Source organism: Aotus nancymaae, unplaced genomic scaffold (assembly GCF_030222135.1).
Source record: "Aotus nancymaae isolate 86718 unplaced genomic scaffold, 86718_ANA_hifiasm-v0.15.2.pri h1tg000012l, whole genome shotgun sequence".
In the NCBI taxonomy this organism is placed as follows: domain Eukaryota; kingdom Metazoa; phylum Chordata; class Mammalia; order Primates; family Aotidae; genus Aotus; species Aotus nancymaae.
The window spans coordinates 25,472,790-25,497,141 of record NW_026988423.1 but is presented as its reverse complement, the minus strand read 5'-3'; the positions used below and the strand labels follow the sequence as shown (position 1 = coordinate 25,497,141).

General features: G+C 48.1%; 1 protein-coding gene across 1 annotated transcript in view; it reads right to left on the bottom strand.

The window, feature by feature from the left end:
- Positions 1 to 24,352, bottom strand: part of GRIK4 (glutamate ionotropic receptor kainate type subunit 4) — a 388,236-nt gene that overhangs the window by 99,052 nt on the left and 264,832 nt on the right. The window contains exons 11-12 of the mRNA XM_021671204.2: positions 16,185 to 16,337; positions 15,162 to 15,266 (exon numbers count right to left, since the gene is read on the bottom strand). Of these exons, the coding sequence (XP_021526879.1) occupies positions 15,162 to 15,266; positions 16,185 to 16,337 (258 nt within the window). The remainder of the gene's footprint in view (positions 1 to 15,161; positions 15,267 to 16,184; positions 16,338 to 24,352) is intronic.

Genomic DNA, 24,352 nt, shown 5'->3' with positions numbered 1-24,352 from the left:
TCTAGTAGCAGAGGGAACCATCAAATACATGCTTGTGCAGAATGCTGCTGAAAATTCTGGATCGAAAAAAAAAAATGGTAAATGCCAAAGGCAAGAGATCAAAAACAAGTCCAGGGAAGGCTGGGAAGACTCCATATCAAGTGAACCCTAATTGGGCTTTATCAAGCCTGCAACTCAGTTGGTCCAAGGCATTATTTTGTTAAACTGTGAGTTGCAACCCATTAGTGGGTTATGAAATCAATTCAGTGGGTCAAGAGATGCATTTTAAAAAGCAAATCTGTACCTAGAATAGACCAGAGTGCAATGCACATAGCAGGGGTAACTTGTTTCACAAGCTTTAGTTTCAGTTACATATAGATGGATTTTTATGTTTGTCCTGAATGGAAACCCAAATGTAAGTCACGCTCAAGAAGTGTGCAAGTGCCTGGCATAAGAGATTTGGAGGCTCTATCTGTTCACTACTCTATCATCAGCCCTTAGCAGAATACCTGGAACATAACTGGTGCTCAACAAATATATTTTTTTGGCATCAGTGAACTCCTAGTCCTGGTCACTTGTTATAACTGAAGGACTAACTACAGTATAAGAAAATCACACAAGCTAAGACTTTTGAACACTTACCATACACCAAATACTGGACTAAAACCTTTATGTTTGTCATCTCATTTAATCTTCCCAACCACATTACAAGGGAAATACTGTCACCATCCCTGTTTTATAGATAAGAAAACTGAGGCTCTGAGAGGTTGGGTTTCTTGCCCAAAGCTCCGTAGTTAATGCAGATTCAAAGCCAGGCAGGTCTGCTGTGCTACACTTCCCCAACATGTTAATTCTACTGGGTTGGGAATATATGGTTAAACATTTAGTAAACATTCGAATCCTTATTCTTTATCCATTGGCCTTTGCCATACGCGTTCCTGCCTGAGACCCCACATCCCTGAAGGTGGCCTTTGCTATCCCTTGTCTTTGATTCTAAGTTACATATTTAGAAGAGGATATGTAAATAAAGCTTGAGGAAGTGGGTAGTCGGGGGCAGTGAAATAAGCAAAGTGGGAGTTCTGGCTTCCCAACCAGCTCTGCCATCCACCACAACCTCCTCTGGGTGGCCCCTGCTCAGGCTCCTCATACTCCCCTTCCCCTGAGGTTTCCCAGTCATCCACCAAGCTTCAGCCTGAATGTCACCCATCAGGGAGGCCCCTCCCAGTCCTTTGTCTTGGTCAAGACCCCCATCACAGACTCATGCATAGTACCCTGAACGCTTTGTAGCACTCATCACATTTGTAATCAGATAGTTATTTAGGTAATTACTTGTTTCATGTCCATGTCCTGTACTACACAACCCATCCCACGAGTGAAAAGATTCCGTCTTGTTCACTGTCATATGTCCAATAACTAGCATGGAATCGGCACTTACTACATATTGGCTGGGTGAATGAATAAATTCCCTTTTGTGGCTCCAGCTTCCCAGGCAGTGCCTAGCCTATAACAGGTGCTCAATAAATATCTGTTGAATTGAATTACGAAGTTCCTTTGGGCAAGTCATTTCTTTTTATCTTTAGTTATCCTACCTATAAAAGAAGGATATAGGCTTACTCCTTGCAGCTCAAACAGGATTTCTGAAAATGCTGAGTATATTTATACAGTGATGTAAATTTGCAAAGCGGCTTGGGGTAGAGCCTAAGAGAGATGAGCTTATTCTTTTTTATTTTTGGGGGTGTCAGCAGCTCTTGTCTAAGCAGTTGCCTGAGCAGGCAACCCCAAAAGGCCTCAGACAGGTGACAGTAGGAGGCCACTGGCAGCACTGCTTCCCTGGCATGAAGGTGAAGCAGGTGGCCACCTATGTGAGGGATACAAGGAAGGCTCCTCTCCAATCTGCCACAAAACAGCCCTCTCTGAGCTCCATGAAATGAAGGTAGTAACAGGAAAGGTGAAATAGATGTGTGGACCCAAGAAACACAACTAAGGACAAAGGGAAGAGGCTTTAGGAAGAAAGATTTCTGCCCAGTAGATAGAAGAACTTTCTAGGAATGAGAGCATTCCAAGATGGAATATACTGTTCCTGTAGGTGATGAGTTCCCCGACGCTGGAGGCATTCAAACAAACTCTATGATAATCCATTTGCAAGAATCCAAGCAGCCAATTAGAGTGCTGGTTTGGAGGATCTTTATTATTCCTTTTGACTCCAGGAATATAAGAACTGGATTCTACTTTTGCATCAGGGGAACCAGGAGAAAGGCAGGACACCAAGGAGAGATGAAGTCCTTGCACATTGTGAGAAAACAGAAGAGTGGGAGTATGCGGCAGTGACTGCTGAGAAAAGGCCACTGTAGGAAAACTTCAGCTACTCATAAGTTTGCTCATTCCTGGTCTTCTCTCCTGGCTGAAACTCATTACAGTTGATTCTCATTATTATTCATGGTAGTTCTGTCCTATAAAGTTGCCACAAACACTAAATTAGGGAATATTGAACCCTTTTTGTTCCTACGGGAAATACATGGCTAGGTTCCTGTGAGCCTCTGGTCACATCACTTTCATCAATCAATCAATAACTTTGTTTTATTTGTGTTGCCGTTTGCAGACACCTCTCTTAATATATATTGTTGATGCGTTAACATTAAACAACAGCACTCTCACTGACGCCTGAATGCAGCTTACCTAACATATGCCCTTTCTCTGGAAGGGGCATCAGTGTTCTTGTAGGTAGGGAACACTAGATAGCACTTCAGCACTATGCTTGGGGGTCATTTTAAACAGAAAAATTTGCCGAGAAAGAGCACAATAGACAAGATGTGGCATGAAGTGGACTGTGAGAAGGACACATGTTTACAGGATGAGAGCTGAAACAAGAAGACACAGCACAGCCTTGTTCAGCCTCAGCTTGGAACGTGCACATCAGTGATTCCAATTTTTTGCTGCTCTGTGCATGTCTGCAAAAGCACTGTATTGATTTGGGGGTTACAAATCGATTTTAGCAAGTAGTCAAATTTGCAAACATGGAATCCACAAATAATAAGGATCAACCATACTTGTCTGCGCTCGAATGTGTGGCTTGTGCCAAGCCATGCCCAGACTTCCATCTCTAATTCCCAACTTCTGGCATAGGAAGCAGAATTGGGTCTAGCCCTCACTGCTCCTCCTGCCAAGGAGAATAAAACCACATTGGCTCTTCTCAGAGACTCCAGTGACAGCGAAAGTAATAGGGCAGGAGTGGAGCTCAGTCCACCCCAGTTGGCTCTGACTAAAAATGCCACCCCCAAATGATGCTTATATGAACTTAATAGACTTCCCACCTAGCTCAGGGTTTCTGAGGTTACATTTCCCAGAGATGAGCTGTGAGGATGCTCAGATCTCCTTTCTTTTTGGACAGGAGCACTAAGTGATTTTAAGAATTTCTGTTGCCGGCCAGGCACAGTGGCTCATGCCTGCAATCCCAGCACTTTGGGAGGCCGAGGCAGGCAGATCACCTGAGGTCAGGAGTTCCAGACCAGCCTGACCAACATGGTAAAACCCCATCTCTACTAAAATACAAAAACTTCCAGGTGTGGTGGTGGGCGCTGGTAATCTCAGCTACTCAGGAGCCTGAGGCAGGAGAATCGCTTGAACCCAAGAGGCAGAGGTTGCAGTAAGCCGAGATTGCACCACTGCATTCCAGCCTGGGCAACAAGAGCAAAACTCCATCTCAAAAAAAAAAAAAGAATTTCTGTTGCCTACACCCCAACTCCCTCTTGTTTTCCTGCATAGTCAAAAATCTCACAGACTCCCTCCTAAACATTTTGGATGATCAAATGGCCTGCCTCAAATTGCCATGTGTGGAGTGCATAGCAGGGTCCATCAACACAAGGACTCATCTGCACACCCTGCTCTATCACCTCCAGGAAGCTAGAAGGTATTTTGAATTAGCTTCTGAGGAGAGAATTTATCAGAGAGCTCAGGCATGCTGGAGATTTTTCATCTTACAAGAAAATTACTGCCAAAGAACATGACACAGGCAGGCCATGCCTGGCTTCATTTGTTAAACGCACCAGGTGCAGAAGTATCTTGGGAAAGCTGGTTGTATTAATAACACAACTTTGCGCTCTGAGTGGCAGATGCCAATTGAACTCATGGTTTTAATGAAGTGCCTGGGTGGAAGGAAGCCGGTTACTTGCTGTCCTTCAGGAACTCAGGACATTAAAGTCAGTAGAATGCTGGAGGGCAGGGGAGGGCGCAACTTCTGAGCTTTCTGCAACGGCCTGAGCATGGTGCGGCTCTGTCCCTAGCTGGAAGCTGGCTCGCAGCAGGCATCTAGCATGTGCCCAGGCCTTGCTGTGCTTTGGCTGGATGGGGAATTTTTAGTTTTGGGGGTGTCAGCATCTCTTGTCTGAGCAGTGTTCTGTCAGGTGGGCCTTTGAGGTGCTGGGACTCTCCCAGGACTCTTCCCTAGACTTTCACACCTAACCAGAGCCACTGCCAAGTGAAACCAGTGAGACTGCCACATTAGAGAGTGGAAAAAGGAGGGGTTAGGGATGAAGGAAAGAGAGAGGCAGGGGAGGGAGAGGCTGTGGGGAGGCCGTCCTGAAGCCCTGAGTGGCCGGCCTGGCTGGCAAGGGCCAGTCTTTGTGTGGCTACAGCAGGAGTGACCTGACCCTTGGCATCTCGCTCGCCTGCGCTTTGTACTCTCTGCCCTGTGCCAGCCTAGAAGCGAGATTCCAGGAATACTGCACACAAAGATAGACAGATACATAGAGAGTCATCTCTGTGTGAGATGACAGAACTAAAATTTGCAAATATAGTAGAATCCTCAAAGTACAGCTATAAACAATGTTTCATTTTGCTCTCACAATAATTTTATGATGCACATAAAGCAGATATGATGATGATCACCATCCCTGCTTGACTGAGGAGGAAATTGAGAAACAGAATGCTAGAATAGAAACTGGGAGAGCTGGGACCCTGCCCTGCGCCTTCGACCATGAAGCCTTACGCTCTCTGCATTGCCCCACACTGCCTGCTTCTGCATGCAGCTCCCTTGCCTCCTGGAATCCACCTTTGTTCTTTCCCCAGGCCTGCCTGCCTGCAAACCCCACACCTCTGGCCGGTGGCCTGGCCCACCTCCCGTCAGAGCTGACTGACGCAGGCTGCTTCCTGAGACTGAATTAGCAGGTCCGCCTCTTCCAGCTCTTCCAGGCATGAGCTGGCTGAAGAGACACGGAAAAGAGTCACTGGGAACTGGCAAACTTCCCCCAGGCTGATCTCAGGCAGAAGCGTGATCGGGCACATTATAAGAAATATATTTAAAATGCATCACTTTAAAACCCTGCTCTTCTGCCCAAAAGCAGCCCCCAGCTCGAAAATTTAAGCAGCTCTAATTTGTTTGCCGGCTGATGTGTGAATAAGCTTCTGCAGTCAGTGAATTTTCCATCAAAGCTGATAAGCAGGAAGTCCCTGTGCTTTGGGAGAAAGAACCAGACTTATGTGTGCCAGGGAGGCACGAGAGAAAATGCCCTTCAGGTTACACCCTGCCAAAGCCAGCTCATCTGCCCCTTGACTGTTGTCCCTGGGGTGGACAGGAGAGCCTGGATCGCTCACAGGAGAAAAAGTATTTCAGAGCCTTTTAGGGAATGAGGGGAGCACTGTTCTTAGACAATGGGAAGAAATGGAAAGAAGGAAAGGTATCGGTGATTGGAGGGGACTTTCGCTTCAGTTTTAAAATTCCAGCTGTCAGCAGGGTGGTCATATGAAATCTCTCTTGAACAACTTGGCGAACAGTAGCTTTAGAGAACTCTTGCCACAAAATCCTCAGGTCCCCAGGGCTCTGGTGTCCCTGTTGGCTATCAGCGCCTTAGGGCCTGGAGAGCACAGCTGTGTGCCCCCTGCATGCCTCCCCAGGGCCCAGGAAGGGGGGCTGTGCACACACCACTAGTTCACTCCTGTATTCACTCTCCAGACCTGCACTGAGCACCACTGTCAGCTGGCTCAGGGCGCCCCCAGCACTGAATAATAGTGTGAGAAGGCTACAGTAGAGGGAGCACATAAGCGGAGCACTGGACCGGTGCTTGCAGGAGCTGGGGGTTAGGGAAGGCTCCCTGAACTGAGTTTTGGAGACGTGAGTAGGAGTAGCCAGGTGAGAAACGGGAGTGGGTACGGGTGTGCCGGCACAGGCATGCGAGACAGCCTGGCGTGCCTGACTGTCACATCATCTGGTATTGCCAGGGCAGAGCGTCAGAAGGGCCAGTGCAGAAGAGGGGACTCAAAGGTAAGCAGCACCCAGCACCTATCACCCTGAAAGCAAATGGGGGCCACCAAGCGGTTTTAAGCCCAGGAATCATGCTCTCACAGATGTGTTCTCTGGTAGGGAAGTTGGACTCACTGTCCTCCAACTCTAAGAATTTTTTACTTTCTATGAGATGTTGTCAACTATTTTAAACCTCAATCCAATTCCCCTTCTCCTGGCTCCTTAATTAAAAAGAAGAAATAAGTGACTTCTCAGTAACCTTCAAAGCAGCCCCCAAGTCACCCATCTTTTTTTCTGCTCCCTCCGCCTGGATCTCTGGCCTTGAAGTTTCCTCATCAAAGGCAAAGTCCCTCCCACTGGCTCCAGGGGGAATCGCCCGCCAAGCAGCCTCCCCAGCTGGGTCTGTTTCCCAGCCTGAGAGCTGGCACTCAAGGCTGCTGATTCCCAGCAACCAAACCCTGCTCCAGCACTCTGAGCCAGGTCCCGACAGAAGCAGCTTCAAAGGATCTGCATATTTATGGTAAACTCCTTCCTCAAATTGAAAATGTATTAGACAGTAGCAATCAGCACTCTCAGAGCTGCCTCCCCACTCCCACCCTGCAACCTATCCGAGACTTAATGGTCCTTTTTCTTAGCACAGAAGGGCTGGAGCTATGATGGTGGCAGCTCATAATATGAGGGGCTGGGGTCAAGGGCACAGATGCCGGGGGTACCTCTCCATGGACAGGATGAAGCGCTGCTCACTATTCTTCCATGCCATGTGAAGGCAATGTCAGAGCAGAATCTCATCTGACAGGCAGGGCCCTTTTATGGTTTTCTGTTGTTCTAGGTTTGTTTGCTTTTGAAATGGAGGAAGGTGCCTGGATGTGGAGATAGGAGTGGCTCTCAACATAGATGCAAGTCTGCTAAAATTCCCACCAGAGCAACAGAAGCTGTTTTCCGGAGTTCTTGGCTGCACAGGGCCACGATAAGAAATGCAGCTGCCTTGACGTGACTCAGGAGTGCAGCAAAGCAAGTTCCACTGCTGCCAATACAAGAGGATCCCGACTCCCCCGGAAAGGGGGCAGAGCTGTCTCTGTGTGGGCTTCTGCCAGGCAAGATGGCAGGAAAGGAGATTAAAGAGAGGCAGCCTGACCTCCTAGCAACGGGTGGGACCTGCAGGAATTTCAAGGAGTTGGGTTGAATTCTCTGAGCCTTCTAAAGATTACACTGGATCCCTGAGTTCCTGGTTTGCAAGGGTGACTCAGGAAAGCCATCTCATCCATCCTCCTCCTCGGCTTAGAACTCAGATCATTCCAGAGAGCCAGCCCTTTGAAAGCTGAGTTGATAAAAGCTTTGGAAAACAAAAGTCTGACTGTCAGTTCACAAGGCTTATTACTGGCCCTCTCCTTCACTGCCTTGCCTGTTTCTCCAGCTCTGTAGGAACAGAGTGAAATAAAAACATTGTCTAAGGAAAGTGTGGCTCAGGTCTAATTTCTATGAAAAGTTCATCTGAAAAGAACCCTATGTATCTGGTGGGGAGAAAGGCAAGTGGAATAATTAATTAATCCCAAGGCCCAGAGTTCAGAACGAATACAAATTTGGAAAACAAATTCCAGTAAGCAAGCTAATGTGGCAAATAGAAATTTAGTGTTCAGTTTGAGGAAACTCATAATCCTCAAGTGCTCTCAGCTCTGTGTTGTTCAGCCCCATGTGGAGTGTGGTGTTCGATTTGGGCCTTGTGTTTTAATAGACAACCTGAAAAGCACTAGTGGCGAGAGACGTGGAAGTCATGTCGTGTTGGGTATCGCTGCTTGAGAAAGGGAAAAATGGAAAAGCATGAAAACATCAGCCCTGTACAGTAAGACCTGGCTGCAATTTTGCCTTCCCCAAAAGATTATGAGCTCTCAAGGGAACTATGACTCATGAATCTTGCATTCCCAGCCCTTGACACAGAGAAGGTGCTCAAAAATTCTATGCTAAATTCAGGCACGAAAGAATAAATGAATAAAGGAAAATCAAACTTTTAAAAAATATTTGAAGAGCTGGTAAGAAAGAGGAAGCAGACTATTCCTATTATGGCAGAATTAGAAGATGGATATTGACCCAGTGCCTGGAAGAATTTGGAATGTGTCCCTTGAGAGGCAATGAATTCCTCAGCCCAGAATATGCTCAAGGAGAGGCTGGATGGTTATCTATTTCAGGGAAATAATGGACAACGTTCTTGTAGTGGGTTGGAGGAATCCATGAAAGGCCTGAAAGGTCCCCTCCAACATGGTCTGGGGCAATTCTGCCTAGTGGAAAGACCTCGGACTTTGAAGGCAGCTGTACTCAGACCTAGTTCTTAAATATGGCACTTACTGGCTGTATGAATGTGGATACATCACTTCTTCTCTCTGTCTCAACTCCGTCACCTACAAGCTGAGAGAATAGCTCTCCTGCAGGGTTGATAAAATGATGAGAAATTTTAAATACATACATATACCACTCAGCATAGCACATCATGTAGGTGACGATAAATGTTAGCTATTATGTCAGTAGAGCCGGTTTTCTCTGTAAGGACAGGCAAGCACAAGACTGAGCCATGCAATTTTAGTTTGGATACTTCTTGGGTTCACCTAGGTCGAACGTTGAGTGGTTACAACCTTCATTGCTCGGAGAAATGAAACTGAGGTATCCACATAGTGATATACAGTGAGCCAATGGAAAAAGTTTAGCTCTGCATCTTTAACTACGAATAGCAAACCTCAAAGGCTTAATTAGAGCCTGTTAAGCCATTTCCGATCCTCAGATGAAAGGTGCACTCATCTTATTACAGCACTAACAAAGTCACTCGGGGGCTGCTCGGAATCTCTGATCTTTAGACCAAGTTAAATGAAGGAAATTAAGGGCCATCTAATGCTGTATTTCCTTCTTTCCTAGCCTCTTCCAAAGAAGATTTCTCCCAAATCAGGAGACTATACTTTCCTAACACTGTTCAGGCCATCTTCCATGGCACGAAAACGGAAGATACGAGATGGACGATGGAGACCTGGCATGCGCAGAAACCGGAGGGCGGAGCTGAAACAATGCTGCCAACTTCCATGCCCATAAACCAGTAACTGGGAGATGGTCCTGGTTCACAAATGTCACTGACAGGGCACAACAGTCTCCAGTAGAAGCTCCATAGAGTCAGTCCCAAGATGGAAAACCCTCTCTCCGAACAGAATCAAAATACTAATTTTTAAAATAGTAAAAAACAACACTGAGTTCTGAAAGACTATTTTTAAAATGGCAATAATCCTTTAATCAGCCACCGGCAGAGTATGTGGCATTTGGTTCAGACGTTTTACCAATTACGACCCACTGGGTCCCTGCGTGGGGCTTTCTAAATTATGAAAACCAGCTCTTAATAGTCACTCACCCAGACAGGAAGAGAGCATAAAACCAAGCCCTGGTGAGAAGATGCCATTCCTAAGGAACGCCCAGCCCAGCCGGTCATCAGGACCCTGGCGCTGTCCTGGTTTGCGGCAGGTGGCAGCAAAGCAACAGACCTGGCTGAAGGGTTTTGATTTGGGGTTTTAGGGATTCCAGGAAAGTGAGGAACGGCCAGGAGTGGGAAATCCAGGAGCATGGGCTTTGTCGTTGGACAAGCCTGAGCATATATTCCAGCTCTGCCTGAAATCCTTGCTAATAGCGGAACCAAGTTCCTTCCACTCCCTGAGCTCCCGTCTTCTTATTGGTAAAATGGGAATTGATCTGCCTTGAAGGGCTGTCCTCGAGATGGGAGGCGATTTGTGCCAAGTGCCCATGTGGTGTCTGGTATGCAGAAGGTACTCAAAAGATGTTATTTTCCCTGCTCCTTGTCACTTTCTCCTCCCCTGCACAGCATCACCCTGAAGGGAATTGGGAGAATATTTGCTCAGAGACACTGACATTCCTCCCACCCTAGAAGAGAGGCCCAATTAATTATCACTTCCTAAACCATTTCTTCATCCTGTAATAAGCAAGGGAAGGACATCTGTCAAGAGCCAAAGATTGGGTGGTGATTGGGATGGGACCTGGGGACCAAAGCTGCGAAGCTACATCTGTGTCCATGATACATCACGCACAGTTTCCGCTCGGTACTCACGGCACCTAAACCAGACAGGGAAGCAGCAGGACACTCACTAGATTTGTTGAAAAAAAAGGGGGGGCATAAAAAGAATAATCGCCATCCACTTTACAAGTCTAATCAAGAGTATGTGTCCCTTAGAGTAGCTGAAAGTCAAAAAGACATCCTCTTTAACAGTCATTTCTGCAGCAGATTCCATCCAACACTGGCTCAAACAGATGAGGGGAAAATGTGGAGAGGTCAAGAAAAAAATTCTCTGTGTAGAGGCTGCAGTTCATGAACACTCTTCTACTAGGGCAGTATTTACCAAAGGGTAGTCTGTGGGCCACCTGCACTGTAATCATCTATCTTGGTGCTGGGTAAAAATAAGTGGATTCCTGGAATACATCCAGTTTTACTAAACCAGAATTATAGCTGTGAGGCCTGGGAATGTCTGATTTCTATGAAGCACTCATGGGTCATCGTGGTGCATGTCTACATTAGAGAAGCCCGCCCTGCACGGCTCACGTGTGCTACTGCTGAAGAAACTGCAGCCACTAAGGAGGATGCCTCAACGCACAATCCCTTGCTGGCCTGGGCTGGGGGCTGAAGGTCGAGTCCTGGTGGCTGATGACATTGTTTCTTTATGACTCAGGCAGTCTTCCGGCCTTGTAGCTAGCACAAGCCAGCCTGAGCGGCTGTTGCTGGAGAAGCAGAATGAAGGTGAAGAGGTACTTGGAGCCTAATCAGCTGTCCTTCAAGTGGAGAAAGGGATCAGGGCTACCAGCCAGCTCTGCCACTGCAGGTATCTCTTGATGGAGGGGTGCTAGAAGTGGGCTTTTTCCCAGGAGCACTCACAAAGCAGGACTGAGGTCCAAGGGGAGCGTTTCAAAGCCTGGGATCAGGTTTTCCATGGAGCGAGCAACCTGTTCTCCTGACTGTTCCTCCGTGGTTATCATCTCCACCCGCTTCTCCTTGCCCCATTTTCTTTTTCTTCTTCCCACTCCTGACACTATGTCACATACATATTTGTTTGCCAACTGCCTCTCCCCTACTAGAATACAGGCTCCACAAAAGCAGCCATTTTCTCCATCTTAAAAAACCTATACCTACTATAAGGACACATGCACACGAATGTTCATAGCAGCACAGTTTACAATAGCAAAGACCTGGAACCAACCGAAATGCCCATCGATGATAGACTGGACAGGAAAAATGTGGCACATATACACCATGGAATATTATGCAGCCATTAAAAACGAGGAGTTCGCGTCCTTTGTAGGGACATGGATGAACCTGGAAACCATCATTCTCAGCAAACTGACACAAGAACACAAAATCAAACACCACATGTTCTCACTCATAGGCGGGTGTTGAACAAAGAGAACACATGGACACAGGGAGGGGAGCACTATACATGGGGGTCTGTTGTGGGGGAGTGGGGGGGACAGCGGGGGGGTGGGGAATTGGGGAGGGATAGCATGGGGAGAAATGCCAGATATGGGTGAAGGGGAGGAAGGCAGCAAATCACACTGCCACGTATGCACCTAAGCAACAACCTTGCATGTTTATCACATGTACCCCAAAACCTAAAATGCAATAAAAAAAAAAAAAAAAAAAACCTATACCTAGAAGAGAGACTAGCACATAAAAGGCACTCAACGAAGATTTCTTGAAAGAATGAATGAATATTCTTCACATCCCCCAAGCACATTGGGGCTCAAAGAAAAGTCTGCCTGACAATTTCCACACAGGTTGGCAGCTTCACTTGTTCAGGGAATTAGGAGCCCGAGGGCATGATCTGAGTATAATAACCCAAATTTGCACTATGGTTTTCTATGTCAGGCTCCCTGGCTAGACTGTGAGAACTCTCTCCGTGTAGGGTCTGAATCTTTTTCAGCTTCGTTTCCCCCAGGCCCATCATGGTACCTGATACATAGTGCATGCTCAATATATTACTTGTTAGATGAATAAAATGGCCATTCTGTGAAATGCCATCCCCGTAGTTTCTGGCTGCCTACCTAACCCTGCTCTGATTTGAGAAATTATGCAAAATGGTAGCTCTTTTTGCTTATAGGTAATACAGCTCTGGCCCAGAGATACGAGGCACTGCTGAGAGTCAGCAGCAGGACTCTGGGCTCCACTCTGTCTGGGACTCTTTCCTTTCACTGCATCATCTTCCAAGAAGGGTAACCTGGCCTCAGGGCCCAGCATAATTACGATCTCCTACAAAGAACTCCACTGGGCCTTTAAGGAAGGCTGATCAGAGCCTCTCAGATGCAGGGACAGGGGAGCAGGAGGCAGACGTGAAGGGGCGTCCATAGGGGTAGGGCTTCATCAGAACTACCTTGGGGGCTTGATGAGGGCATCAGCTCCCGGCGCCTATCATAAGCCTATCGTATTCTTGTGAGATAGAGTTTAAAAATCTGTGTATTTAATGCTTTTCCAAGGTGATTCTGATGCATAATTTGTTGTAATGGTTAAGAACTTTAGAGGCAGATCTATTTGGGTCCAAAAGCAGCTCTGTCATTACTGTTTGTTCAAGGACAAGTCAGTCAGTCTTCCTAAGCCTCCATTTCTTCAAGTATAAAATTGGGACTAATAAAAAGTATCTATTTTGTAAGGTTAAAAGAGAAAATATATATAACACACTTAACATGGTATAAGGCCCATGGTAAGAGCTTAATAAATGGAGGCTGCCATGATGATGTCGATCGCAGTGGTAGTGATGATGATGTTGACAGTGGTGATGATGATAACAATGGAACAATGGTGGTGGTGGTCATAATGATGGTGGTGGTGGTGATGATGGTGATGATGAGGATGGTGGTGGTGATGGTGGTGGTGGTAGGGGTGATAGTGGTGGTCATGGTGATGGTGGTGGTGTGATGATGATGATGATCATGGTGATGGTGGTGATGGTAGAGGTGATAGTGGTAGTGGTGTGATGGTGGTGGTGTGATGATGGTGATGGTTGTGGTGGTAGAGGTGATAGTGGTAGCAGTATGATGGTAGTGGTGTGATGATGATGGTGAGGTGGTTGTGGTGGTAGTGGTGATAGTGGTAGTGATGTGATGGTGGCGTGATGATGGTGGTGGTGGTGATGGTGGTGGTGGTAGTGGTGATGGTGGCATTGATGGTGGTAGTGGTGATGGCAATGGTGGTGGTAATGATGATGATGCTGGTGGTGGTGGTGATGATGACAGTGATGGTGGTGGTGGTGATAATGCTAGTGTTGGTGGTAATAATGATGACAGTGATGGTGGTAGTGTGATGGTGGTGGTGGTGATGACAATGGTGATGGTAATGATGATGCTGATGGTGGTGATGATGACAGTGATGGTGATGATGATGCTGGTGGTGGTGATGGTGATGATGACAGTGATGGTGGTGATGATGGTGGTGGTGGTGATGGTGATGATGACAGTGAGGGTGATGATGATGCTGGTGGTGGTGATGGTGATGATGACAGTGATGGTGGTGATGATGGTGGTGGTGGTAGTGATGATAATGACAGTGACGGTGGTGATGACAGTGATGGTGGTGGTGATGGTGGTTGTGGTGATGATGATGATGGTGGTGATAGTGGTGATGATGGTGATGGTGGTGGTGACAGTGGTGATGATGGTGGTGGTGGTAGTGATGATAATGACAGTGATGGTGGTGATGACAGTGATGGTGGTGATGATGACGGTGATGGTGGTGATGATCACGGTGATGGTGGTGGTGATGGTGGTTGTGGTGATGATGATGGTGGTGGTGATGGTGGTGATGATGGTGATGGTGGTGATGATGGTGGTGGTGGTAGTGATGATAATGACAGTGATGGTGGTGATGACAGTGATGGTGGTGATGATGACGGTGATGGTGGTGATGATCATGGTGATGGTGGCGGTGATGGTGGTTGTGGTGATGATGATGGTGGTGGTGATGGTGATGATGACGGTGATGGTGATGGTGGTGATGATGATGGTGGTGGTGGTGGTGATGATAATGACAGTGATGGTGGTGGTGATGATGATGATGATGATTCTTCATAATCTCCTGGAAAAGGTGATTTGCAACCCTTCAGTAGTGTGCTCCCTTGTTCAGCAATTCTGACAGGAAGCTCTTCAATGTGCCTGCTTCTTGCTGTATTTAGTGCCTGGCTTCCTACTTACCAGCCTTTTCTAAAGTTGCAGAAGGGTAAGCCAAATAATAAGGAGTTGATTATTAGGGTGATGGCGAGGGTGGGAAACCTTCAAGAGATACTTTGAGAATCTGATCCCTGTTTCCTCTGATGGAAGAGGATCTCAGAAAAGTGGATTAAGAGTAATGGCAGAGAATGAGCAAAGGAGTAGGGAGCTGAAAGGAACTATGAAGGACAGGCATCCCTGCAATGATGCAGCAGGCAGGGAGCAGCCAGGAGAGGAGCTGTGTCATTGGCATGGGGGTGAGAGCTGTGGGTTGGTCAGAGAAGAGCAGACAGGAGCGACAGCCATGCACTTCAGCACTGAAGGGCTTCCTTGGCCTACGTGGGATACAGTGTCTGCCTTGCCAGCAGGCTCCCTAGAGTCTAACACGGGCTCCAGTATTAGGATCAGACTCAGGGAGTAAAATCCTCCCTGGAAATTCCTCCTGCACATGATACCCCTTTGCCTCCCCTCTCACCCCAGTTCCCTCCCTCTTGGTATTTTGCTGGGGATGCAGTCTGTTGGCCACAATGGCTGATCTGGTGGCAGGAAGGAGGTGGCTGGTGCAGGCCAGGAGCCTCGCCCAGGATCCAGCCTGCTGCTCTTGGGGATAACTGGGACCAGGAGGCCATCCCAAACACCAAGGCATTGAAGAAATGGGCTGGGGTCAGAGAAAGGAACAGAGAGGAGGGACCTGCCATTACCACAGCACAGCTATGCTTACCTGCCGAAAACCATTCCTCGTGAACTGTAAGATTTTCAAGGCATAGTTGGACCTCTGGCCTTTGCTGTTGAATTCAATGTGGCCGGTAAGACCTTCCAATTCTACCTGTCCAAGAGAGAGTGAGTTACAGCACCAAACAGGCCCCATGTTACACTTGGCCCCAACAAGATCTGTACACAGGGGCTATCTAAGGATGCTCAGAAGAGGCAATGCAGTTAAGATCTTTCTCCTGCCCACCCACAGCCAAGGCATCTTGAGATGATAAATGTGGTGTCTGCAGGGACAATTCAGACTTGGCTTGGCCTGGAGTAGGAGAAGAATGCTCTCCCAATCACCCCATACCAACTGCACAAAACAACCCAGTCACGGTGCTAACTTGAGCTCAGATTCCCCTCAGCCCCTCCTCCAGGCCCTTGGCTGTCCACAGCATTCATCCTCTCTGGGCAGGTGCTCAACCACTGCCAGGCCCACAGGAAGTCAGGATGACCCTCCACCTAACTCTAAATGCAAAGTCCAAGACACTGTGCTGCGGCAGGCTTCTCTGACAGGAGATGTCTTCTGTGTGAGGTAGAGATCCATATTCATCCACCAGAGGAGGCATGGCTGGGGAGGACAACAATGGGAAACCCAGCCACGCCAGAAGTCTTGAGCCTGCAACTCCCAAAGGGATGCCAGTCTCCAGCAGCACTGCCCTTTCCCAGCTGTATGAAGCTTTGCTGAGAACACCGCTGAACAGAGAGACCAGGTACTAAGTCTGGAATTCAGGGGCCTATTAATAGTGGAAGGCTCTAGGCCTTCTGAACAAACTTCCATGGATTCTCAGTGGTTATTGGGGTTTAGAGAAGAAATGTGGCTCATGATCCACTCATCTGGGGTCACAGAGATCCCTGATTTATCTGGGGCTGTAATACACGTACATTTCGGAGAAGCCTAGGGTTGAGGCACTCTTGGACCTTGAACCATGTGTCCTGTCCCACCCCGTCAGCCTGGGCACAGCCCTGCAGGGCCTCAGTCGCTCCTCACCATGCGCAGGTAGTTCATGAGGCTGGTGCCGTGCTGCCAGATCTGGGCCGAGCCGCAGGACAGGGGCTTCACGCCGATCTCCTGGCTCCGGTTCAGTTCCTGTACCGCAGTGACCACAGCATAGACCGCATCAAACAGCAGGGCCGAGGAGAGCTGGGAGAGGCCCAGGAGCAGGCGGACAGAGGGAGTGACGGGTGGAGAAGAAGAAAGGGAGGGGAGGGAGAAAGTAAGAGGAATGGAGAAAGAAAAGAGAAAGCAAAAGAAAGGGAAATAAGGGTGCATCTTCATTGCCTTGGCCCACATCCTGCCTCTGGGCCAGCTCTACTTCATCCAACAGCCAGGTGCTCACCCAAGGCACACAATGGTGCCAAAGGCTGCTCTGGGATTGAAGCCTCCAGCTAGCCCATTGGACCCCGAATGACTTCCAGTGCATCCTTTTTCTCTGTTCCAGGAAAACAAGCAACTGCTGTGGTTCCCAGGAATCCTCAAGAAGAGGGCAGGGCTGCTTATCTCAAGAAGAGAAGAGAAAGGGACCTGGCCACTGCCCCCATATCTGCCTGTCCTTTAAGGCTCAGTTGAAGGTCGCTTCCTCCTACAAGACCCGCACGATATTGTTTCTTCCTAAATGTACCTAATATTAGTCCACTTTGTGCTGTTCAATGTGATGAGTAGGTATGAAGCACATGGTAAGTTCGAAGCCCAAAGATGAGTAAGAGCCTACTCCTGTGACTACAGCAGGACGGGGAGGGGAGGTACGAGGAGACAGGGAACAAATGAGGAGAACATGAGACTGAGTGAGCCACATCCACAGAGGGCTTGGCCGGGGCAGGTTCCAAAGAGGGAAACATCTGGTTGGGCAACCAAGAAAGTCTTTCATGGAGGATGCTGCCCTGGAACTGAGCACTGAAGGATGGGGAGTGGCTGGGAAGAGGGAAAGGCATTCCAGAGCATGGAACTGCAGGAACAAAGACTAGGAGGTGGAGAGTTTGAACACTCCTGGGGTGGGGAGGCGGCGGGGGCCAGAGAAAGTAGTCTATCAGACACATGGCAGGAGTCATGGCGGGCAGGACCTGAAAGTCAGGGAAGTGGTCAGCACAGGTGTGTGTTCACACTTTCACCTTCCCTATTAAACTGCAAGCTTAAACAAGACCTTAATCTCTATATTCTGCACAGCATCTGTCATGGGGCTTGTCATGTGGCTGGTCCCCAAGACAGTTGCTTGACTTGAATTAATTTCTGGCTGAAATCTGCCCACTACCCAATGAGTGGATACAACGTCCGCAGCCTGTTGGGAGGGCAGAGCTGAGTATCTTAGTGGAGGTGGTAGGAGTGGAAAGACAGAAGCCACCTGACCTTGAGGAACGTGCAATCTAAGGAGATAATACCACACTATGTTAATGTACCCAGGGTCCCTGGCAAAAAAAAAAAATCTACTAAGTACAATTGACTATACACTCAATACTGTGCCAGGGCCCTGAGTGGGGCCAGGAAGGCAGGTGGAAGCCTGGGAGGAGTGGTGTTATGGGGCTAGAAGTCCACACACAGTCCCATTACAAGGCAAGTTCCTTCACTGAAACACAACATTCCACAACTGGCAACTCAACATTGCCCCTTACAAGCCTCCTCTTTCAACTGACAGCACCCTTGTGAGGGTCCCATGTGAGACCCTTGTGAGGGCACCATTCCATGTGACCAACTTCTTACAGCTCGCTTCCTTCCTAGCCAGCCCTGGGACACTGGCCCTTCCAAGGTTGGAGGGAGGGATGCTGTCTCGTGTTTTTTCAAGCTCTCCAGGCAGAGCGTCAGCAGTGTGAGATGGTGAGGTGCCGAGGAAAGAGCTTGAAAGCGTGAACACCAAACCCAGAGTCCAGATCCCAGCCCCTCACTTATGTGCTAAGTGATCCCAGGCACGTGAATCTCTCCAAGTGAGCAACAATTTCTGCATCTGTAAAAGAGAAGCAGCAGTCCCTGCCTCACAAGTCTGTAAAAGTGCTGTGCAAACTGCCAGCATCAGAAGACAGCGTTCCTGAGGGCAGGGGCTGTGGCCCCCAGGTCCAGACAGATGTTAGCAGGTGCTCAGGAAGCAGGTGTCGGCTGAACTAAGTCAGGCTCCAGGGAGTGGTAAGGACAGGGGGCTACAGGCAGGGCGGATGGCCTTATTACCTACCCAGTTTTGCTACATGTTGGGCCAGGAGGCCTAAGAGGGGAACTGGGTGACCAGGCTCTGGATTATCTCTTTAAAAGGCAATTACAGAGCAAAACAGTGAACAGAGTTTCTCTGCTCCAGCCCAAGTTCACCTGTATCACAAAACTACCTGACTGGTATATGCTTTCTTCCTCCCTTGCCCTCTCTCCCTCCCTCTCTTGCTGCTTCTTCCCCTCCTTGCCTTGCTTCTTTTCTTTCTTCCCACTTCTATTCTGCCACTACCATCTGGCAGGAACCATGGACCTCAATACCTTCCCACTCTCCACAGAGACACTGGATCAGGCCACTGAGTCCCCTCGGCCTCCGTCGAGTCTCCTGCCTCCCCTGCTCCAACTCCCCTCCCATCTGTCCCTTGGTCCCGGAGCCACCTGGAACCCAAAGCATAAGCAACAAAGGGCACCCCATTCCCCATTCCCACCATGGGGAACAGCGGATGCCTCTGCAGTCCTGCTGAGCCAGGATGAGCTGGCCTGAGCCGCCACACTCCTGAGCCCCTCCATTCATCATCTTCCACTCTCTCTTCCTGCCCTTCCCTTTTGCGCTCAGCTCCTTCTTCATTTGATTTGCCCTGCATGGCAGCGAATGCTCTTTTGCAAGCCTACAACTGTCCTTGTTCTTCCATGTAACTCGCTTTCCCCTCAGCACATGTGGCTCTTTCATTAATGGGCCTCTCCCATTGCTTGCCAAAAGGACATACGGACTCTGCCCCAAACTAATGCTGCAGACTCTCCCTTTCCAGCTTAGACAAATTGAGGGGAACTTAGCTGTCCCTACTGAAACTGGCTTCTAGATCCTTCTGTTTGGCTATTTAAATGACACTATAAACGAATTTTTGTCTCACCTTCTCCTTTGCCTCCCAGTTAATCTGGCCATTCTCAAATTCCCAAAATTGTAGAGTGTTTGAGCTGGAAGGAATTCTAGAAAACAATTCGTCTGGCTGGGTGTGGTGGCTCATGCTTATAATCTCAGCACTTTGGGAGGCTGAGATGGGCGGATCACTTTGAGATCAGGAGTTCAAGACCACCCTGGCCAACATGGTGAAACCCCGTCTCTACTATAAATACAAAAATCAGATGGCTGTGGTTGCACGCGCCTGTAATCCCAGCTACTCCAGAGGCTGAGGCAGGAGAATTGCTTGAACCTAAGAGGTGGCGGCTGCAGTGAGCCAAGATTGCACCACTGCACTCCAGCCTGGGCAACAGAGTGGGACTCTGTCTCAAAAAAAAAAGGAAAAAGAAAAAAAAAGAAACAACTCGTCTGATTGTCTTCTTTTACCAGCCAAGAAACTGAGGCTCAAGCAGTTCTTCTCCTGCCCAAGGTCACAAAGCAAAGCCTGGACGCCTGGCACCCCTTCGTCCAGACTGGCTTCCTCCCCTCTCCACAGCACCACCTTCCACCTCCCTCCACTCGAGAAGCCTGCATTGCTGTTGCTCTATCAGATGTATTCTTATGCCTCATCTCCCAGGACAACTTGCGGCAATCTTTCACTGTCACCTTCTCAGCAGCAGACGGGAGTATGAGACTCTGAGGCCAGGGTGGGGGCAGGAAGGGGTGGGGGCAGGAAGGGTTTCTCTAATGCCCTGGGTTGGGGCCATTACCCAGTTTGCCTTCTGGCCTGATTGGTTGTTTATCCTCACGTTAGCCCCTCGGTTAAGAGCCATTAGCCATTGGCTGCCTACCTAGCATCCATTCTCCCCTTCTTCCTCCCATTTTATTTAGGTATCCTTCCCTGTCACAAGCTGCAAGGAGTTTCAGAGGAGGCTGACCCAGCTCTGGGTCCCAGGGAAGCCTGGGTGGTCCAAGAATTACTCCACCCCCCATGGCAGTATGTGATTCAGGACTGCATGAGACCCATCGAAACAATGAGCCATGAACTGAGGTCTGGAATGAGGGGTTTGCTTCTCAGGAAAGTTTCCGGTCTCCTAAGAGGACACTCCTTCTCTCTCCTCTGGATATGTCTGTGTCTGGTTGGGATGCTCGCGCTGCTGCAGCCAGCCCAGCTCCAGCCTGAGCATGAAGCTGGTACCAAGCGGGGACACAGCAGAGATGGAAAGATCTGGTCTCCAACCTCATCACTCTGGAATCTTGCTAAGCCATGCGGTAACACATTTCTGTTTTTGCACAAGACATTTTAATACAGGGTTTCTGTTGCTGAGCATACTCTGGTATCAAGGCCCTGGTATTTCCTCTCAGGGGCATTGTTGCACCAGGCCCTGGAGTCTACAGGCCCCCTCTTCCTCCGGTGAGGCTGTGTGCTGGTCCCCAAGAGACCCTCATCACGGCAGACTTGCAGAGAAAGCGCCACGCTGTTTCTCACATCCTCCCACCAAGCCCCCAGCTTGTTCCTGCCACGTGGTTGCCACTATTCCCAGTCTGTCTGGGATGCGGTTTTCTTGGCTGATGCTCTCTTATTAGCACATGATGTGGATGCCGAGAGATCCACATGTGTCTGTTTTGCAATGTTTCTTGGTGTCTTTAACTCCAGGGCCTTCAAGATTCTTCTAGTGCTTCTAGTACGAATGCCAGCTAGGGACACTGGGTGCGGGTAGCAGGTGGAAGGAAAATCCTTAAGGTTCTGGTCTCCTCTCCACTTGTGTGTGGTCTTCAGAGGGGCAAGGGGCGACACCAGTGATGTGTCCCCCATAGGCTCTGGGCTTCACGGTTCCTCTCTGTGGTTCAGCCTGGGCTGGTAAGAGCTGACCCCTCCTAAGCCCCAGATGTCTTCTCCCCTGGTGCAGTCTTCTCGGGTTCCTCCACCCATCACCAGGGTGCTGTCTTCTGCAGGCTCCTGGCAATCTTCCCAGGCTTCTCACCTGGATCCTTCAAACTGCTCTGAGAATTCATCTCCCAACCCTCAAGCCTCCAGCTATCTCCTTGCAGTTACCAATCTCCTGCCCTCACCCAATTTCTCCTCTGATGGTGAGTGAGCCTGTCCTCTCTCTGCCTCATCAATTTTTCCATCTTGTTTCAGATCTCCGTCCCGAAGCATCTTTCTCGCTCTCCTAATTGCTTTCTCCCTCCACTATTACTTACTCATTTAGCTCTGGAAAGCATCTGGGGCTATAGTCAGGAAGAAGCAATTTCTGTTACAAAAGCTCTCCATTCATGTCTCCACTTCCGGCCCCACTGGGGGATGGAGGCACCCCCAATATCCATCCCTTCTCTGTGCTGCCGTTCGTTTTCCTTTTCCTCTCTGTCTTTCTGTGGCCTCCGCTCCCCATCTGCGTGCACGCACCTCTCGGTTTTGTCTCTGCTTCTCCTGTCCCTGTCTTTTCTAAATATTAAATCCCTCAAATGGCTCAATCCTCATTTAAAAGCCTCTCCTCATTCTTGGCACCAAAACGTTGCTTGGCAATGAACACTCGATTCTCTTGTTTTTATATTTTCGTTTGGTTCTTCATTGTTATTTTCTTTTGAGCTGTTTGCAAATTGTTTAGGGGAATGCAAGACTCTGTATAAATTAAGATGAATCAATTCTGACTCACGGAGCTGTGGCTGAGTTCCTTCCCCCTCCCCTGACATGAAAATAAGGATATCTCCTAAATACATACCTGTAACCCTCCTCTCTCTCTAAGCCCCAGATGACGGGATTCCCAGGATCCTCCCGGATGCCCATTTGTCTCTGAACTTCTGTAGCTTAAAATCTACCCCCTAATATAATACCAGGACAGGAACCATTAAAATCTCATGGAATAGTTCTTACAATCTGGATTTTATTCAATGAAATAAACACTTAATTACAAACATCTGCTTTAGCCTAAATTCTAATTACTTAATCTAGCCATCTGTAATTTTAATGATTTTCCAGGATTTTTGTTCTTTGCAGCGTGATTAATGGAACGGCACGTGAAGCTAGTGGGTGTGTGTGTGTCTCCATTTGTGACACCCTTTCTTCTGCTTGCATTGTCTCAGGCAGAAGCCCATTTGCAGCTCACTGTCAGCCACCTGGCAGGTATGGCCTAGGGTGTGGATTGAGCTTGCTTTCCTGGTTACCTCTCAGTTCAGCCCACTCCTCTCTCAGTGCCCTTAGAGCAGGGCTCCCTCTCCAGAAAGCTCCATCTAGAATGCCGAAGGCCTGACCCTGGAGGTGAGGAAGAGAGGGAGACTCTTACCCATGTCAGGAGAAAAAGGCAAAGGAGAGAAGAAACTGCCAAGACTGAAGAAAGAGTGGGGAACACCGTGTGGAGAGAGGGAAACAGAAAGGAGGGTCTAGGGAGAAGAGGGAGAGAAAGAGAACGTCCCCATTGAGGCTGGAGCGGCGGCCTTTGTAGAACGCTCGATGGTGGGGACAGAACCAGGCTGTTTTCCTGGAACTGACTCCCTCTCGCCTTCCAGCTCCCCAGAACATGAAAAAGCTGGGCTGTTTGTGCTGTGAATTTCTCAGCCCCCAAAGAGAAAGGAAGAGGCATCGCTTTTCTTTTCTTTTCTTTTTTTTTTAATCACCATTGTTTCTTTATTTTCTTTTCTGAAAAAGCACAGTCTCTATTAATGGAAGCCTAGCCTTGCTACTATTCCCAAGCTAAGAATAGTCTTGTTGCTACTATCTCATAGCAAGTGTACAGTAAATGTTTTTTCTTTTCTTTTCTTTTTTTTTAATTTTACTTTAGGTTCTGGGGTACATGTGCAGGTCATGCAGGGTTGTTGCATAGGCCCATACATAACCAGGTGGTTTGCTGCCTCTATTCCCCCTTTGACTGTATCTGGCGTTTCTCTCCATTTTATTCCTCCCCACCCTCTCCACCCCCCGCTGTCCCTCCCCAGCCCCCCCAACTGCCCCCAGTGTGTGATGCTCCCTTCCCTGAGTCCATGTGTTCTCATTGTTCAACACCCACCTATGAGTGAGAACATGCAGTGTTTGGTTTTCTCTTCTTGTGTCAGTTTGCTGAGAATGATGGTTTCCAGATTCATCCAAGTCCCTACAAAGGACACGAACTCATGGTTTTTTTTATGGCTGCATAGTATTCCATGGTGTATATGTGCCAGATTTTCTTTGTCCAGTCTATCACTGATGGACATTTGGGTTGGTTCCAGGTCTTTGCTATTGTACACAGGGCTGCAATGAACATACACGTGTATGTGTCTTTATAATAGAACGATTTATAGTTCTTTGGGTATATACCCAGTAATGGGATTGCTGGGTCAAATGGAATTTCTATTTCTAGATCCTTGAGAAATCGCCACTGTCTTCCACAATGGTTGAACTAATTTACACTCCCACCAACAGTGTAAAAGTGTTCCTATTTCTCCACATCCTCTCCAGTATCTGTTGTCTCCAGATTTTTTAATGATCGCCATTCTAACTGGTGTGAGATGGTATCTCAATGTGGTTTTGATTTGCATTTCTCTAATGACCAGTGATGATGAGTAATTTTTCATATGTTTATTGGCCTCATATATGTCCTCTTTTGAAAAGTGTCTGCTCATATCCTTTGCCCTCTTTTGAATGGGGTTGTTTGTTTTTTTCTTGTATATCTGTTTTAGTTCTCTGTAGATTCTGGATATTAGCCCTTTGTCAGATGGGTGGACTGAAAAAATTTTTTCCCATTCTGTTGGTTGCCAGTTCACTCTAATGATGGTTTCTGTTGCTTTGCAGAAGCTCTGAATTTTAATTAGATCCCATTTGTCTATCTTGGCTTTTGTTGCCATTGCTTTTGGTGTTTTAGTCATGAAGTCCTTGCCTATGCCTATGTCCTGGATGGTTCTGCCTAGGTTTTCTTCTAGTGTTTTTACAGCGTTAGGTTTTATGTTTAAATCTTTAATCCGTCTGGAGTTAATTTTAGTGTAAGGTGACAGGAAGGGGTCAAGTTTCTGCTTTCTGCACACTGCTAGCCAGTTTTCCCAACACCATTTATTAAACATGGAGTCCTTTCCTCATTGCTTGTTTTTGTCAGGTTTGTCAAAGATCAGATGGTTGTAGATTTGTGGCGTTGCTTCTGAGGCCTCTGTTCTGTTCCATTGGTCT